The sequence below is a fragment of the Sceloporus undulatus genome, chromosome 4, assembly GCF_019175285.1.
Source record: "Sceloporus undulatus isolate JIND9_A2432 ecotype Alabama chromosome 4, SceUnd_v1.1, whole genome shotgun sequence".
NCBI classification, from domain to species: Eukaryota; Metazoa; Chordata; class Lepidosauria; order Squamata; family Phrynosomatidae; genus Sceloporus; species Sceloporus undulatus.
The window spans coordinates 168,082,900-168,101,719 of NC_056525.1; the positions used below are offsets into that span (position 1 = coordinate 168,082,900).

The 18,820-nt window shown below is 39.6% G+C and overlaps 1 protein-coding gene across 1 annotated transcript in view; it reads right to left on the reverse strand.

Annotated features, from left to right (window-relative positions):
* F13A1 (coagulation factor XIII A chain) overlaps positions 1-18,820 on the reverse strand; it is a 115,964-nt gene that overhangs the window by 40,070 nt on the left and 57,074 nt on the right. The window contains exons 8-9 of the mRNA XM_042465725.1: positions 8,283-8,421; positions 1,289-1,392 (exon numbers count right to left, since the gene is read on the reverse strand). Of these exons, the coding sequence (XP_042321659.1) occupies positions 1,289-1,392; positions 8,283-8,421 (243 nt within the window). The remainder of the gene's footprint in view (positions 1-1,288; positions 1,393-8,282; positions 8,422-18,820) is intronic.

Consider the following 18,820-nt stretch of genomic DNA (forward strand, 5'->3'; position numbering starts at 1 on the left):
CCCCAAATTGGGAAAGTCCTGCCCCCAGGCGGGATATGGGAAGCCTAAGTAGGGCCTACCAAACACAAAATATGCCACTGGAGGGCTGTTAACATTTTGCCATGATGCTGACAAGGATTCATGAACCCATCCAGCTGGTGGCATGGACCACATCCAGTGCACTTTCCACCCAATACTAGAACTAAGAAGGAGGCTAGACCAGCAAGCAACCTTTCCACCCAAGTGCTCCAATACTGGGGAAAAACCTGTGGCATATCAAACTCACTATACAGTGCCAGCACATTCATCATGGTGAATGTGGCAAGTAAAAAATGTGGAAACCTGTTAACCAGAGCTTGGAAAAGTTACTGGTTTTGGATACCACACTTTGGTTTCCTCAGACAGCATGGTCACTGGCTATGGGATTTGGGGAGTTATAATTTTAAAATATGTTTTTATATGACTTCCATGAGCCTGTCCGGCATCACACTACTGTACTACCTTCAATTTTAAAAGAACAAAAAGAAAGTGTTGCAACAAACGTTATGTGGTTTTCATACCTGTCCATGGGCAAGAAGGGTTTATCCTCATATCACAGCAAATTTATGTGCTTTCATTGTATTCACTTAAGAGCTATTCAGTCTTCCTTTCACATGTCAAAACAAATTGTTTGTGGTTTGTTGAAACCTGCTTTTATTAATAAGGCATGGTTTGTTAACCAGTGACAAACCACAATTTAGACTCAACGTTTGTTGCTGGCTTATAAACTTTGGTTTGCATAACTGACTGCTTTATCACATTAGGGGGCAAACAGGATTTAAACAAGAGTTAAACGAGAGTTAAACAGGAAATGCCTGATGTTTATCACACAACATTTCCGGTTTAACTCTCGTTTAAATCCTGTTTGCTCCCTAGTGTGATAAAGCAGCATGGCTCAAAGTTGCATACAACTTGCTTGTCTCCCCAGCTGCCTACCATGAAACAGGAGCTGGCTAAAGGAAAGAAATCAACCAGAAATGGGGAAAACAAGGATTAAGAAACAAATTATGTGACAGTAAGGCTGCATAAGTTAATTATTCATTGTATGAATCATTTCCTTTGGGCTAATATGTAACTATTCTTAATCATTTTAACAGGAAGACCTACTTTCTTGTATTATGAGAATGGGAGAAAAGATAAATTCTCTGTATGCACTAGTTTTACACAGTACAGATATATGCTACACTGCCATTCTACCAAGTAAGAATTAATTTCAAATAAGAAATGGTTTTACCCATGCTTTGCAGCAATGAAGAGAAACTATACATACCATCACTGTTCTCTTGCGGAGTGCTATCTACAGCTTGCCAGCCTCCAAAACCAACAGGAAGGTCAGGTCTGGACATCCAAGCTTCATTCCAGCAATGGTAATTCCTTTACACAAGAAAATAAAGACATTAACACTTTGAGCAACAAATGAAAACCAAAGTTTGGAATTAATAACTGTTTAATAATTCTTTAAATTACTGATTCACTAATTTTTCCTAGTAATTTCACCTAACCCAATTAATGCTTAATTTAAAAAAAAAATTATTTAGGGGCTATACAGACAAGTGGCTAAATGCATGCTGTGGTACCGATCTGCGCCCCAAAAGAAACTGCTCTGAGCAGCTTCCTGGAAGGGGTGTCATTGACATGCGTACATGACATCATGACACCCCTTATGTCCAGTGCTGTTTGGATGCTGTGCCTGGCGCACATCATCATGGTGTGCGCCATCTGAATGAGTACACACCAAGACGGTGCCCGGATGGTGGACTAGGATTTCTGAGCGTGTAAACGCTCAGCACTTATCTAGCCCTAGCCAGTGTACAGGCCAGCATAAAGTGCAGGTGTGTACACCCCCTCAGTGAATTGGATCATTAGAATTCAATGTACCTTTATGTCACATGCCAAAAATCAAGAAGGCTTGCTGCCTTGAGAGAAGAGCTGTTACAATTGAAAGAAATGTGCCACATAGTCTTTTTGTTAGGCAAACTAATCTGTATAATTTGTTTGAGGGGTGGGGGAGAACTTTCTGAAGCCCAGGTCAGTTAGTTGGAACAGAACAGCTAAGTTTGGGGAAAAAGCAAAAAGTAAAAAATGGAAGTGAAGAAAATGGGATGGGGAAGAATATTAGAAGGGAATGTTGATGGGAAAAAATTGTTTGCTTAGCAGGAGACTAAGGCCCTCAAACAGCTGGGACCTTTCAGAATGACCCATGGGTCTATATGGAAGGAAAGTAGCTTTCTGGGAGGTGGGGTTGCATAGTGACTCTGGGGCAAAACAGACAGTCAAAATAATCAGGTTTCCAGATGGCTTTGAGCCAGGGTATTCAGATGATACAAGCCTTGAAGCTGGCTGGAAAGTGCTCCCAAACCGCCCAACAGGAAGAAAAACTGCACTAAAAAGGAGCTGGATTTTCCCACTTCTTCCCAGAAAATGCTCACCGTCTCATGTACGTATAAACGCACTGCTGCCAGGTGGCTCTAAAGGGGCGCTCTTTCCAAACCCTAACCCCAGTTGTGCATGTAAACATCCCATCACAGGAGCGCATTTAAAAAGGATGGAGCTGCCGTACCCAAGGAGTGAGGGTGGCCATGCCCCAAAGAGATACCGTGATACCTCTCATGAGTACAACATACACAAAACAGAAAGTCAAAGGGGCATGGGGTGAAGGGGGGTGAAGGGGGGCATGATTGTACCTTGCTGGTATCTGCATGGGCACTCTTCTGCTCCAATGCCCTGTCCTGTTGAAGCGCTGCACATGTGAATGTGTGCAGGTTCACAGGGACAGCCATGCAACAGGATAATAATCACTGGTGGTTCACATGGATGGTGAAGGGAACAATATTTTTTAAAAAATGTAAACAAATGTCTTTATTTAAAAAATCTAATTGTCAGCAACATTGGAGGAACAAAAAAAATCATATTTAATGTGAGGAGAAGGGAGTTAAGCTTCCCATATACATGGCCACATAGCCCGAAAAACTTCTCATATACATTTGATGCGCTTTTGAGTTTTAAATCTTGAATTAAATCTTGGGGAGGCAACAGCAACAAAGGATATTTAAAGGAGGTCCTGGCAAAGGAAAGGTTAAGAACCACTGTGATACACAAAAGAGCACTGGATGGGCTTTATCTGGGTTTAGAATAATAGGTATGGCATTTGAAACTTTGTTATTTGATATAATGTAATTAGAACTCAAGGAAGATTTATGATGATGTCAAATGTAAAGAGACAACTCTAAAATCATATTCAGTTGGAAAGACATATTAGTAAGAAGTCTGAAGGTTTAAATGTTCAAAGCCAGCATCTCTGTTGTAGTTTTAGAGGTTAATGGAAGAGCAAAGCAACTTTGGCATGAGAGGACTGGAGAATAAAAACATTAGATTTAGTTTAAAAGGTGGAATTATTTACTTTAATGGAGTGAATTATTTTCTTTTTCCTATCACGGGGGAAGTTGCTGTTTTAACTGGTTTCTTATGATGTTTCTAACCTGTTGTTTTAACCTCTAGATTGTACGCCATAGGCAGGCTTTTTATATATTCTTGATTTTATTTGATTTTCATACAGCGCCGTGTACATTTACGGCGCTTTATAAATAAAGCTAATAATAATAATAATAATAATAATAATAATAATAATAAGTTTCTAATGAAAGACTTAAAGTTTTTAACTGTTTTTCTAGTAGTTTAGTGGGAATGAAAAAAAATAAATATTTATTTTTTTAAGGTAGGACAATATATTAATTGTGCATTTTGAAATTAGTAGGAATAATTAAGAGGTAGATGTAGGAGACATTTGTTATGCAAGGAGAGTAAAACCGGATCTCACTCATAACCATCAGTAAGGAAGTTGGAAACAATTGGGTTTGGGGGGGCATTTTTTGCACTATTTCTTACTTCATTCTTTTTCTTTTATTTCTATGTATACTGTTTTAATGTAGTTAAATGTAGTTAAAAAATAATGTCACCACTTTGTGAAGCTTACTGCTCATACTTTTGGCCTGCTTGTGGACACAGTCTTCCCAGAATATTTCAAATAAGGTTTTCTCTTCTGTCTTTTTTAAAAGTTTGACTTTGTAATTTTCATCTCACTAGTTTATTAGAGGTGAAGAAAGAGTGCAAATAAAGGGGAGAAATCCCAGAAGACACTTTTCAGAACAAGAGATTTGAGCCGTGGTAGAATAAAAGAGGAAGGGGAGGAGGACAGCAATTCTCTCTTTAAAAATTATCTACTTCCTGCTAGGAGATAAAAGCTAATTGTGTTGGTGTAGCTACTGTTACTGATACCCATGGAGACGACATTAGCAGTAACGTTTCAGCAAAATGGAGGATTGTTAAGCTCAGACCGTTTCTCATTAATAATGGGTGGAGGAAAGGCGGGGGGGATGAAAAAAAGGAGGGATCTGAGACTTGTCTAACAAGACATTTCAAAGTGGAAAAGAAAAGCCAGGATGAGGAAGAAACTTGTCAGTTGGGTGAATTAATGAAGCAGGACTGGGTGGGGGAAGGGGGAGAGTGATCCAAGGAAAGCGATGTTTGAGTTTTAAATACAGCTGGGAGTTCTGGACTGCTAAATCATTCTTGCAGGGCCTTGCCAATGGTGGCTAGCAGACAGAAAAGAAGCAATTCACATTTACGAACTTTAGAAGTCTGCTCCTGTCAGGAAGAATCAGTCGCATGGAGGCAGAAGTCATTTGGCTTTATTCCTTCTGTGAGCAAGAATGATCTTTCTCAACTTCTGGTCTGCTTTTTTTTTAAAAAATATATATATATATTTTCTGCACAAAAAGTAATGTGCCTTTTCACAAAATGTTGACATTCTTGCTTGCCTTTTCTAGCGTACAAATTTGTGTACAGACATTTTTTTTCAAGTCTGTTCATTTTTATCTAGTATTTCTGAAATATACACTGGATTTTGTGTGGTCCTCCCCCGCCCCAAAAAATTCACCCCAAACCTCAAAAATATAGGATTTCCAGGGGAACATGTGTTCCATTTCATTATCAATCTGGATGGGTGAATTTTGGGGCTACTTCATATGGATCTGTAAATCCAACAAATTTCTTCCCTGTGGCAGGGAGGGAAAAGACAAGAATACATAGTACATTCATAGTCACGTACAATAGTAAACATCACTCTCCCCGCCCCAGCACATAATATCCAATTGGCAAATATAGTAACTATTGACTTTGTGGCTTCTTAGGGTTGGATGGACAAAATACATGATATTGGCATGCCCTGTGGGAGTTTTGCAAGAATTGTTATGGCAATGCATGTGAGACCCTTTGAGAAATTAGAAGGGCCCTCACCAATGGGTGAGGTGGTGAGTGTGGGACCAGAATATCAGCCTCATCTATCCATAGTCATCTGGCTACCACTGACAGTAACTCCCCATGTTACAGATATTTTCTGTGTGCTGGGGAAAGGAAATGCTGCAGAGTTGGGTATTGTTGTTCAGTACAAATGTTTAGTGAAGCCCAAGTTTCAAGGAACTGGGATTTCAGCATCTTGTGAGTTATAAAAAGTAAGATTTATAGTTTTGAGACCATCTCATGAAATTTGCAAATGAGATATTATTTTTACCCTCTCCGATCTATAAAAATTGAAATTTTAATAAGATTAAAATTTCCCCTAAGGATTTCTGAGCTAATATATGTGAAATATTTTGAGTGCTTAGGAAGCATAACATGTTCATTACTGCTGTTGTTGTCATAATCATCGTACTATGGAAGAGCTGGAATTCACGCCTGTTCTTATTAAGTCTCTTTTCATTGTCTTTATCTTGTGATTTACCCATTTAATATATGAGCAAATCAGGACTGAAATAACATAAGGAATAGCTGTCAAAGGACAGTGGGACTGAATGGGTAAGCAGTCTCTCAGGATTATTACCTGGGTCTTAATCTTACCTTGAGGTGGACTTGGACTTCTAATATCTACATTGTGTGTTCTTATCCCCTGCACTATGTTAACATTTGTTATTTTCAGTCAACATAAAAGTCCCACTCAGGTGTCAGAGCCTTTGTGGACCCCCGGGGAGCTGTGATGTCTTCATGGAGGGTGCCATGATGGAAAGAAAGAAAGAGTCCCTAAATACACAACTAAAATACACAAAATACATGATGCAAACTTTCGAAGCTCCACTATTGCCTAGATAAAGAGGAGGAATGGCCTCTACCTACATGGGTTTGTACCAGCTTAACTAAGAGCAACTATAACAGCATCTTGACAAAATGTAGGCCTATGACTCCAACATCATATTTTTTTCCTTTATCTTGTTTGATTTTTAACACCTTTGCCTGATGAAGAGGCCAGTGGAGCTTTGAAAGCTTGCATCACATATTTTGTGCATTTTGGTTAGTCTGATAAAGGGATTTTGTAGATTTTAGGTGTTATTGCACTGTTTTCCGTGAACCAGTACTGTCCCTACCATTATGTAAAGTAAAGCAGCCATCCTACTTCTTAAATTATCAGTTGCTAGGCATACACTCTGGAAACACTGTTTTTGGAATCCCTGTAGTTGGTTTTAAAGTTGCACTGTAAGCAATATTTTGTACTTCTAAGTTTGTTTGGGTTAATAGGTGTTTTTTAAATTGAGACATTTTACATGCATCTTGATGCAAGACAGATGTATACAAAATGGACATTGCACATTTGTAACCTCTCCTGTTTATATATATTGTTTATGCATTGTCCCTTTTCCTTTTTAAAATCTTTTATTGACCTCTGAATAAGGCCTTTTAATATTACCAGGCTAAAATGCATTCAGCTAGTTCCAAGAATAAAATCATATTTTTCAACACTCTGAGACTTTGTCCCTTCCTTACAACCCACCCTAATAATTTCTACAGCCAGAGGTATTCCTAAATCTAAAAAACAAAACAAAACACACACACACACACATAAGAATATTACAGAAGTCTGTATTAAAATCCTACAAAGATTATAATGCAAAACAACTTAGAGGTAAGGTTTCCACTGAACAGTAGAAAGGGAGCAGAGAGAAAGGACACAGAAGAGAAATGGAAAGAACCATAGGTTAAATTAATGTATGCCCCAAAAGGTTATGTGCATCGTGTAGCAATAAATACATCATGAAGTGAGGAGATTAAAGGGGAATTTCAAAAAGTAATCAAGCCCCTCAAAGGAAGCAGAAAGAGAGAGAACAAGATTTAAACCACTGTGGAACTTGCTCTTCACCAGAATAGATCTGCAAAGCTCTGTTTAATTTTGGAATAGGCTTAGAAGAAATACTAAGAAATGAATGGCTCTATGCGATGAGACAGATTGAAAATGTTAAATATACATACTGAAGGAGCAAAAGCAAATCTATTCACTATGGCAGGGCATGAAGAGCCAAAATGTGGCTTATGGGCCCTATGCAGGGACGTCACTAAGATGTGTGGGGAGGTGCAGTGGCACGGACCACACCAGGTGACACATCTGCCTTTTGGCAGAAACGGTCTGTGGCATTTGCCTGCATCCTTTTAAAAAGCTGAAGAAAAGATGTGAGTGAGGTGAGGCTCAGTGGGAAAATAAAGGAGAGGCCCCAATATATATATATATATATATATATATATATATATATATATATATAATTTTTTTAAAAATTAAAAATTGAACAAAATTAAAAATTTAAATGTCCCTTTAAAATCACATCTTACCACATTTTCACTTACGTAAATCACATGAAACTATGTATATGTAAATACATTTTGCTAATTGTTTATGTCACAACTATTACCATAACATTCATATGGGAATTACGATTGATGAGTAATATTGGACCCTGATTAGTTTTGCTATTTTCTTTAAGGGAAAAAAATCACCAGCCTCTTACTTACATGGCCTAAACCCTCTCTTGTTTTTCCTCCTTAGCAGCAACACTTCTGAGAGAAGTGCTTTCTAGACTTTTAGAAGAATTATTATCTAATGAATTATGGAAAACTCCTCCTTTTGTTTCTAGGAAGCACCCATCTTTTGGAATCGTGACTTGAAATTAGCTGCTCCTACTTAGGTGATAGCCAAAAATGGTATCAGATTTTTTGAGGTGTCTAGCACAATGTCCCAAGGAGTTATGACTGCCATAGACAGACAGAAAGACAGAAAGTGATACTCAGTTTTACCATTATACGGAATCTGTGGGCACCAAGTGACTTACATATTGCTAATTTGGCCTAGTATTCTAAGTCCTCCCCCAGAGTATGGGGAAGTTGCCATTAAAGTTAAAAGTGTGAAGCTAATCTGGATTTCTCTAGAAAACTTGGAGAAAACTTACCAGATTGAGTCTTTTGTGAGTCTGGAATCCACCTTCCCATTTTCATCCACAAAGACATCCATCTGCAAATTGGCATCATTGTCATGGGCTGAGGAAAAGTTAGTGATAACTCTTGCAGGAATCCCAAGGCATCTCAAAACTGTAAGAAAAGCAGAAACGAGCCAATTTTTTTTTTCTTTTGTTCAAGCCAATATGGCAACATTTGAATGGCGAGAAGATACATTACCCAAGAGGAAACGTATGCTGGCTACCCTGTCAGATTATTCTGGGAAGGCCAAGCTATCAATAAACTCTGACAAGACTAGGGTTATTGATTTTCATTTATTCATTTATTTTATAGAAAAGTTGAGAAACATACTTGGAGAATTGATGATCAGAATATTGCATGCTTTACTGGAAATTCATTAATCAGAATTTAGCCAGAGAAATCACTTTCAACTCATCATATTAAAAGTTAATCAGACAATTGACACTTTCACACTTTATAACAATAACAGTGGCAAGCAAAGTACAATGACATCCAAAATTCACAAACCAGTTATACCTTTATTGGGACACAAAATGCACAAAATACATGTTGCAAGCTTTCGAAGCTTCACTGGCTTCTCCATCCGGCAAAAGTGTTAAAAATCAAAGGTGAAAAAAAATATGACGATGTTAGTCACAAGCCTGCATTTTGTCAAGATGTGGCTATTCTCAGTTCAGGTGATATTGCAGGCAGGCTCCTCCTCCTTCTGGCCATGTGGATAATCCAAAAAATAAAATTTTAAGCTCCATTTGCAAGACAAATAGAGATGCTCCTCTTGAGATCCAAGTTGCCCCCATTCTTTCTGAAGCTACAAGCTCCTTTGTTAGGCAGAGAGAATTGAATTTCTACAGAAATGTATTGGTTGTCCCAATAAAGGTATCACTGTTTTGTGAATTTTGGATGTTATTGTACTTTGCTACATGGACAACACAGCTACTGTTGGGTATGTTTTCTAGTGTCAACCAAATCTCAACAGATGAAAGGTTAATTAGATACTTAATAATATTTCCAAATTCTGGAAGATAATGGGACAAATAAGCTTTTGTAATTCTTAATTATAATTCTTTGATCATTGTGGAAAAGCGGGATAGAAATAAAATCTATTATTAATTAATTAAAATTTCCAAGGGCTAAATGGTGCCTTTAGTATGGAGCCACTTTTTATGTCTTTACTAGTCTGAAGCTGGTCTGACTACAGCTCTTAAATTAACCATGTGTGTCCTTCAATGAGCAGAAAAACTCATATATACAGTGGACCCTTGTTATACGCTGGGGTTTGGTTCCAAGATCCCCCGTTGATAACAAAATCCGTGTATGCTCAAGTCCCATTAAGTATAATGACATAGCAAAATGGTGTCCCTAATAAAAAATGGAACATCAAGGTAAATTTATACTTTTTTGGAACATTTTCAAACCGTGTATGCTTGAATCCGTGTATAAAAAATCAGTGTATAAGAATGGCCTACTGTACTATGTATATGTATGTGCCTTCAAATCACCTATCGACTTATGGTGAGCCCATGAATTTCATAGGATTTTGCTTCCTCTGAAGTATAACCTACAGCACCTGGTATTCCTTGGCGGTCTCCCATCCAAGTAATAACCATGGCTGATCCTGCTTAGCTTCCAAGGTCAGACAGGATCAGGTGCCTTAGGATATTTAGGCCTAGCAGTTTTGTATTGTCTGTCTTGACTGGCTGTGGCTCTAGAAGCTCAGACAGAGGTGTTTTCCATTACCTGCTTGTTGCCTATTTTAACTAGAGATGCTGCCATCCTCTATGAGACCTTTGTCTATCTGCATTTTTCCCCCAACTTATTTCTCTGGTTCCTACCCTGTTTTCTCCATAGGGAAAAAAGCACCTTACTTCTTGAAATAGATATATACATAATATACTCTTAATTGTTGGCTATTTTTTTTAAATTCCCACATTTTTGCCTTTTGGACTCATCCCCAAAAAAGTAAAACAACAACAGCAACAACAACTGCAGAGCATGGGAACCAAGGAGGAAACATTCTTTTGGATTTAGAGGACAGAATGCTTGCGCTTAATGAATGGATTTCCCCTGCCATATTTCAGTAGCATTGTATTAGTGATGGAAAAATTGCAATATAAAAATAGACTGAATGATATATCTATGCAATCTGATTTGTCTAATACAGCATACATTAAAATAAGTTATATTGTTCAATCTACTCCTCCAGAATAATGCAGTTCCCTTTTCCAGCCTAGATTATTTCATTTGGTAGAGTTATTTATATATTTATTTTACTTTTAACGAGGAAAGAAGCTGGCACTAAAATGGTGTAATTATTAGGTTTTAAGGAAAAGTATGGAAATTGGCAGAATATCTTAACTAAGAGCCTGAGGCAAATCACATCACCCTACGTAATTTAGGCTGTAGTCAAGGGCTGGCTGGTATGCTTATAGTGCTGAAAATACTTCATTGGCTCCTAGTTATTTTCTGGGCATGAGTCAATGCGATGCTTGACCTTTTAAATTCTCCATGACCTGTGAATAAGGCACCTGAAGGTTGACCTGTTACTGTATGAAACTGCTAAACAAGTAAGATCCTCATTAAAGGTTCTTTGCCTAGTTTGTCATTGTTGGTGAGTGCCTTCAGACCATTTCTGACTTATGGTGGCCCTAAGGTTTTTCTTGGCAAGATCTGTTCAGAGTAGGTTTGCCATTGCTTTCCTCTATGACTGAGAGATTGTAAATTTCCTAAGGTCACCCAGTAGGTTTGCACGGCCAAGGGGAGATTTGAACCCTGCTCTCCTAGAGCTGTAGTCCAACACTGAAACCACTACATGCTGGCTTTCTCTTTGCCAAGTACCTTCCCATTTAGAGATCACACAGGGATGCCTTTGAGAGAGACTCGGGCCATTCATCCTTGTTTAGTATTGGTTGCTGATATTGGCTGTGGAAACCTCCAAAGTCTGTGCAGCCTGCTAGAATTAACACCGGGCACTTGGCATCTCCTGTTAAGAGGACTCCAGTGGCAAACATTTGTCTGTGACTGGGAAGCACTGGTGGTAGATGGCTCCTATCTTACAGGCTGAATGCTAATTTGGGTTATATTTTGCAAAATCTAAGCCCCTGAAATCTGAATAAATTCCTGTAAAGCAAGAGTGTTTGTGTATTACCAAAGACATAGGCACTGACTGACAAAATGATAAAGGGAGAAACAAAATTATAAAGGGAGAAATGGCTTGAAAGAGAACATAAAGAAATGATTCACTTGCAATGAACCCAACTACAGAGGATTACTAGTTTCAGATGGCTGGTGCAATGTGTCAGAAGACAGCCACCAACCTCTGGCTACCAAGTGTTACATCACAGGGTAAAGATCAGGAAGATCTCTGATCTGACTGGCTGGAAGAACATTGTTTATGTTAGTGGAGCCTAGTAAATTTATTTGATCTGATTGGATGGATAGATGCTGAGGACACTATAAAACAGCTCAGGAAAGACAGAGTTCAGGCTTACTGTGAGTGTCAGCCTCCGATATATTTACATAGCTGTGTATGACAACTTTGTTCTTCTTGGCTGACAAAAACCCAGATAATGCTGGTAAGACACGGGCTACAATAAGAATTTATTCCCCACTATACTTACAGTGGATCATTATCTTCCTTGGATGCCTATGTGTTTCATCCACAGATGTTATGTTTAAGATATTAAATTTAGGTTTCTCTATGTGTTAAGTATAGAGATACCTCCTAAGAAAAAGTAAAATATATAAGAATTCAGCCCTTCTGAAAGTATGATATCTTATCTTCAATATAATTTGATGCATGTACAGTCTGCCTGCACCATATGTGGGCTTGCCATCTGCGTACTTGAGCTCATGCGGATGGCAAGCCCCAGCAGGCAAAATGGCATGGGTGCCATAAGTTCGCATGCACCGCCATGCATGGGAGCATGCTGCCATAGGAATCCATAGGATTCCAGCATAGGTGGTTTTTCCTATACACAAGGGGCTCTGGAACAGATCCCCCATGTATAGGAAGGGCCCACTGTAATATGCCTAGACACCCAAAAGTCTCTGTTCTTCCCTGGGGGGCATGTATATGTATATATCTATGACTGTATTTAATAAAATGGCTTCAAAGAATAACAGGGAGCCTACCCATTCCCCCCATATCCCACATTTAAGAGTTCTTAAGTGAAATGTTGATGTTAACTCAGTCTGTTTGCATATGCCATTGTGAATGTTACAGCCCAAAGCTAGGAGCCCAAGTGAGCAGAAGGTGATGAGAGGAACCGCCAAACAGATATTTAGCTGAAAGTTGGCAAAGAACCTTCAGTCTCTTAGTCTAACCCAGGCTTGTTTCAGTTAATCCGTGCTTAGCGTTATTATGCTGATATCTGACTGTAGAAAGCTCCAAAGTATGTGCAACTTCCCAGGATTAACACCTGGAATCTCTGGTTAACAGAGCTCTAGCAGCATAACTGTCTATGACTGGGGAGCAGTGGAGGCCGATAACTGCCACCAGGGCAATGAATTTGGTTTAAGTTTTAATCTGAATAAAGGAGCTATTCAAAGTTCTATTTGGGCATAGAGTTCAATATCTTAAATTCAGGCTAAAACCCAGAACTGGTTCATCATCCCATTGATATAGAAACCACCAGGTACCATTGATTAAAAGTTACAGAGAAAGGTTTCCTCAAAGCTTTGCCTCTGCAGCCCTGTTATTGGAAGATGTCAGGCATTTATCGTACGAAGTGTATACATTCTCCCCCTGAGCTATGGGAGTAGTCAATTAGATACCAAATCATCAGTTTCACCTTCATTAAATATTGCTTTTCATATCTGGATGGATGGATGAACAGATAATGAGACTGACAGACTGACAATTTAGCCATTGCATTTGTCTCTTGAGATATGAAACAAGGTAATGTTAACTATCCTTACTAAATTTTAGTCCCACTTTCACATTTTCTTCATACTCATCAATACCCATTCCATCCCACCACACCTTCATTGTAAGTATGAAATCTTGGCAAGAAAACCTTTAGCTAGCGTTGTCATACATCTTAGGTTGCATCCACATGGCAAAAATAATCCAGTTTAACACCATTATAACGGTCATGGTTCAATGCTATGGAAATCTGGTATTTGTAGTTGGTTGTAGCACAACTCTGACAGAGAAGGCTAAATGTCTCACAAAACTACAAATTTCAGAATTCCACAGCATTGAGCCATGACAGTTAAAGTGGAGTCAAACTGGATTATTTCTGCAGTGTGGATGCACCCAGAATCAACACAAAGGCATATAACAACAAGGACGGAAGTATGTTGTAGCATAAAATATATATCTGGACTGATATATGGGCAAATTTGTAGCCATGTATCTACAATGACATTGGCTTCTACACAGGAAGGCAGTACAATAGTTTGTATAGTAGAATACCAGAAACCACACAAAGACCCCTTAAAGTGTCTACTAAGTTTCTTGACCATTCTTCAGTCATCAATATAGTGGAGCCTGGAGGTGGCTATGGTATTTTATGCAGACAAGTAACATCACACATTCATTTTAATTGTCTCATGACAAATTACCTGGATGCATCCAATACTATATGCAGCTATTGATTAAGCTTAATTCGAATGTTCTCCCAGACTTCCAGCACATGAGCCATCAAAACTCATTGGAAATAATTTGGCTGACTATTTCAAGATTAATGACTTTGCTCCTTCTTTTTCAGAATGTTTTAGCATTTTTAACAGATGACTGTCCCCAAATATTCAATATGGTAACCTTGGAAAGCTAAAGTGTTGCAACCATAAAGTGTAAAAAGCCCAAATGGCTGAAAACTAAAACTGGGTGTAATTGGTGTAAGATATGCACATATTAAACACCAAATGTGTGTTTTCAAAGATTAATGTGATTGCCATTGGATATGGATTTTATTGGGAGGCTGTGGAGACGTTCCCTAGAGTTTAGTTGAAATTGAATTGTTATTCATTAATGTGTAGGTCACGTGATTTTAAATGTTGAATGGTTCCTTCTTGTTTAAAGAAGCTTAGGAAAAGTGTGCAAAAAGGAGGGGCTCTATCTACCACTCTACAGGCCCAATTCAGTGCACCCACAGGGCAGATTACGACTAAAGGCAAAAGTTTCCCCTTGTCTATCTTAAAAGTTTCACAGAGATTTTTGGGGGGTGGGGAATAGCATTGTATATGATTATTTACATTCTTGATGTACAAATACTATGCAGGAATCAAGTGGTCTTCATTCTCAGGTACTGCTGGCCTTTAACTGAGAAGTGTCCTGAAAGATTCTCTGTATCCTATGCTAATGCAACTTCTGCTCAAAATTAATAATGTCAGGTGGAAATTCTACAGCATGCCAACAAGCCTCTTGATCTCAAAAGTCCAATGGCACCAAATGGCCAGTCTTGCACCACTGGCTGATATAAAGTTCCCAGTTGTGCTGACTTTTCTTGGTGTTGACAACTTGCAACTAAGGGTGAAAACTAGGACCTCTCATTGTGTCTCCAAGTTACCACCTTTTCCTTTGTTCACTTTCAACTTTCTGCCTCTTCCCTTAGATTCTCAACGGTTGAAGAAGGATGATACCTCATATATTTGCACTGATGAAGTAGCAAGCATGGATTCAGTTATTGTTTTTATTTTAAAAGAACTGCTTCCTGCAGTTCCTGGTTTTTGGGGACAGAAAATATGACTATGCTCTATAGCAGTGATGGCAAACCTATGGCACGCGTGTCAGAGGTGGCACTCAGAGCCCTCTCTGTGGGCACACATGCTGTCACCCTAGCATAGAGTTTGCCAGAGTTTCTTACTAGAAAGCCAGAGGGATATGGCACTTTGCAATAAATAAGTGGAGTCTGGGTTGCAGTTTCAGCACTCAGTCTGTAAAAGGTTGACCATCACTGCTCTATAGCATCTTTGCCCAGCCAGAGGCCGTTCAGCTGTTTTTGCCTACAACTCCCATCAGCCCCAGAACATTGTGAATAATTTCGGAGTTGTAGTCTAAAAACAATTGGAGGGCAACAAACTGGTAGACTGTCTTAATCTCCCCACCTTCTGGATAACAAAATAATTTGTTTCTCCTTTTCCTGTTTCTTTTCATGTAGCAGTATTACTGGAGGAAGCAAGCCAAGAATGATTGCTTTAATAGTACAGAGTCCACAAGATAATATGTTAATTTCTTTGTAGACAAGCTATGATACTTCAGTACATGATTAGACCCTTACCTTAACAAATCCTTGCAGCATTTATGTAAATTTATTCTGTCATGTCTTAGTTGTGGATATGACCAAGCCACTCTAACTGATTTAAGTGACTGATCCTTCTTTTATTTTGAGAATAAAATTACTGTAGCTTGATGCTTTGTGCGTGTGAGGTAAATCTTCCCATATTTCACTGATGAAAAATCAGGCACATGTGGGCAAGCAGCATCAGAGTACGGTCAAGATGACAAAAGTTAGTAATGAGAAAGAACAAAGCAGGCTAGGATAGGATGCAGCAGCATGCTTTTGTCTGCTTCTTCTGGGAAGGGCAAGATGCCACCCCTCCTCTTCTCTTTCCTCTGCTGAGTTAACTGGATGCAAACTACTTTTAAATTTTGAAATTAGTTTGTGGCAATTAAATCATGCTGAGTATAAAGAAGTGAGAGGAGAGGGAAACTTGTACATTTTAAAAGCAGCTGAAAAATTGAGAGGACAGAGGATTAATTTGTACTGTCCCTGCCAAATCAGGACAGTTGGAGGGTATGAAGGTATACAACATTTTCCTTATTTCTGCAACTGTGCCTTAATACACTATTAATATGTGTTTATATATGACTGAAAGGGAAGACAGATTAGTTAAGAAGCAGACATGTTTTAATAGCTGGCAATGTGTAAGAATATTGGCATGAATATAAAGTGGAAGATAGGTTGCACTGGAGTTCTGCCAACTGGGATATAAACCAGGTGTTTGTTATCTTGATTCTCTTCCACATGAAGTGATATGTGTCTAAACAGAGCTGTACATTCCAACATCTTGATTTTCAAAAACAAGCTATGTCTTGGATATTTATCTCTTGGCCAAGTCACTTTGCAACAACAGAAACAAACATCTCCCGCATCCCACCCACTGCATTTTCAGCATCGCAATATTTTTTATGAACAGAATACAGGGGAACAATGAAAATTGCTCCTTGTAAGGAAGGCATGGGGAACATGTGACCATCAATGTTGTTGACCTACAACTCCTATGATCCTTCACCTTTGGGAATGCTGGGTAAGGCTGATAGGAGTTGCAGTTTCAACATCTGGAGTGCCCTATCTTTATTGTAAAGGATAACTGGAGTGTCAGTCTGAGTGATTCAGGAACATACTCAGAGCTCATTTCAGAGTCAACAAAGTTATACCATTCATATTACTAGTCATATTAGTAATATTAGAAATATTATTAGTACTAGTCTGGAAAATCAATATGAAAATGAATCTTGTAGCACTACTACTTTGTGAGAAAGGATTGTATTATTATTCCACTGTTAAACAGGGGGCTAAGTCTGGGAGAGAATGCTTGCTTAAAGTCACTTAGTGCAAAAAGAAATATGAACTTCAGTGCTCTGTCCTGTATATAACAAATGAAAATAAGAACATAATATAACTTTGTATGCAAAGTTCTTGTAACACCTTTGAGACTAAGAGGTTTATCACACTGCGTTCCTTCCGTGCGTTCTGAGAACGGAACGGAAGGAGCAGGGCCGAGTGCGGAACGAGTGGGGGACGGATTTTACCGCACGCATCCGTCCCCCATTCGTTCCCGTTCCCCGCTCGGCCGTTCTTAATCCGTTCCAGAGGGGGAAATTTTTGAGAACTGTTCTGAACAGTTCTCAAAAAGCGTCCCCTCTGGAACGGAAAGGGCAGGGAAGAGAGGGGGAACGGAACGAGTGAGGGACGGGTGTGTGCGGTAAAATCCGTCCCCCACTTGTTTCCGTTTCCTGTCGGGCCGGGCCGAGAACCCGGTGCGATAAACTTCTATCTGAAAGAAAGAAGTTGGTAGCATGAGCTTTCATAGACTCAGGTCTATGGGTCTGGTGAGAGTGGTGAGGAATCTGAAAAGTGTCGCTGTCCTTGTTGCCAGAAGTGATATGCTTACATCGTCCACTGAGGTCTACTGGGGTCTTTTAGATGTCTCAGCTGATGATAGAATCATTTTACATCTGCCCATAGGAACACAGCCAGACACTTCTATCCTCTACTACTCTCACTCGGCACAGAATAGGCTGCAGTTACTCTAAGGCCCGAGACAGATGGGCACGAAGCGGCGTGCCAGCACCAATACTAGGGTTCCGGAGCGCACAGCAATCACATGCTTCGGAACCCTAGTCATGCGGCATCCCATCCACATGGGTGCCTCCATGATGATGCTGCTACCATGCAACGTCCATACGTCTGCGCCGGGAAGAGACATCATAAGGGCTGCATTTCGTGTATCATTCCCACAGCAGCCACACGGCCACAGGAACAATCCAGAGCAGAAAGGGGCCACCCCTTTCTCCTCATGGCTGTTGGGGTGTCCGGGGACATGAAGCTGCATGGACACCCCTTTTCTGGGCCAAAGAGGGATGGCATTTTGCTGCTTCTCTTTGGCCTGGAAAAACACCGGATTCAGGACACAGATTGACTGTCCAGTTAATGTGGCCCCATTTCAGCACTTCCAGGTGCGTCACAGAGCCGTCCCTTTCAGCCTGGTTTGTACAGCCCCTAAGATAGGTCTGGGGAGTGGGGTGGTTAGACAGTGTGGAGGGATGAAGGAAATACCAACCTCTTCATAAACCCAAAACAGACATATGCAGGCATAAGATCAATTTACACCTTTGTGTGGCACTAACAGGATGCTGGCCAATGTGTGATTTTATAATGTTGTAGCATATATTGCTCCCATTCTGCTTCTGCCACTTCCAGTGGTAAAAAAAACCCTGATGCACCAAAATTCTGTGTTATCCATGTTGGGTTTTTGTACAGGTTACTGTGGTAGACTGAAAGCAAAGAAGCATAACTGCTCCTTTCTTTATTTTGTCCAGTTCTATCCTTGGTGTGCATTAAGATGGCAGTTTTGGTGATAATAATGTATATGAAATTCTGAGAGGAATAATCTCAAATAAAATCAAATATTTTATGTTTGGTTTATATATTGCTATATAAGCACCGCTTAAATAACCTGGCTTACCTCTTCCGAACTGAAGTCTAATTCGGACTGCTGCTGGGTCTTATCACAAGGATTTTGCCACCAAAGCCACCAGGTGAGTCCAGCCCAGTTGCAGCTCAGGTTCCCAGTGCACTTCAGTGGCCATTTTTTGAAGTTGGAAAGCTCCCGGTTTTGAAATGAGGCTCCCAAAGCACGCTTGGGATTCAGGCTGCAACCAGGCTGGACTCACCCAGCAGCTTCAGCAGCAAAATCTTTGCGATAGGACCTGGCTGCAGTCCGAATTAGACTTCAATTCAGAGGAATTAAACCAGTTTATTTAAGTGGTACAGTAAGGTCC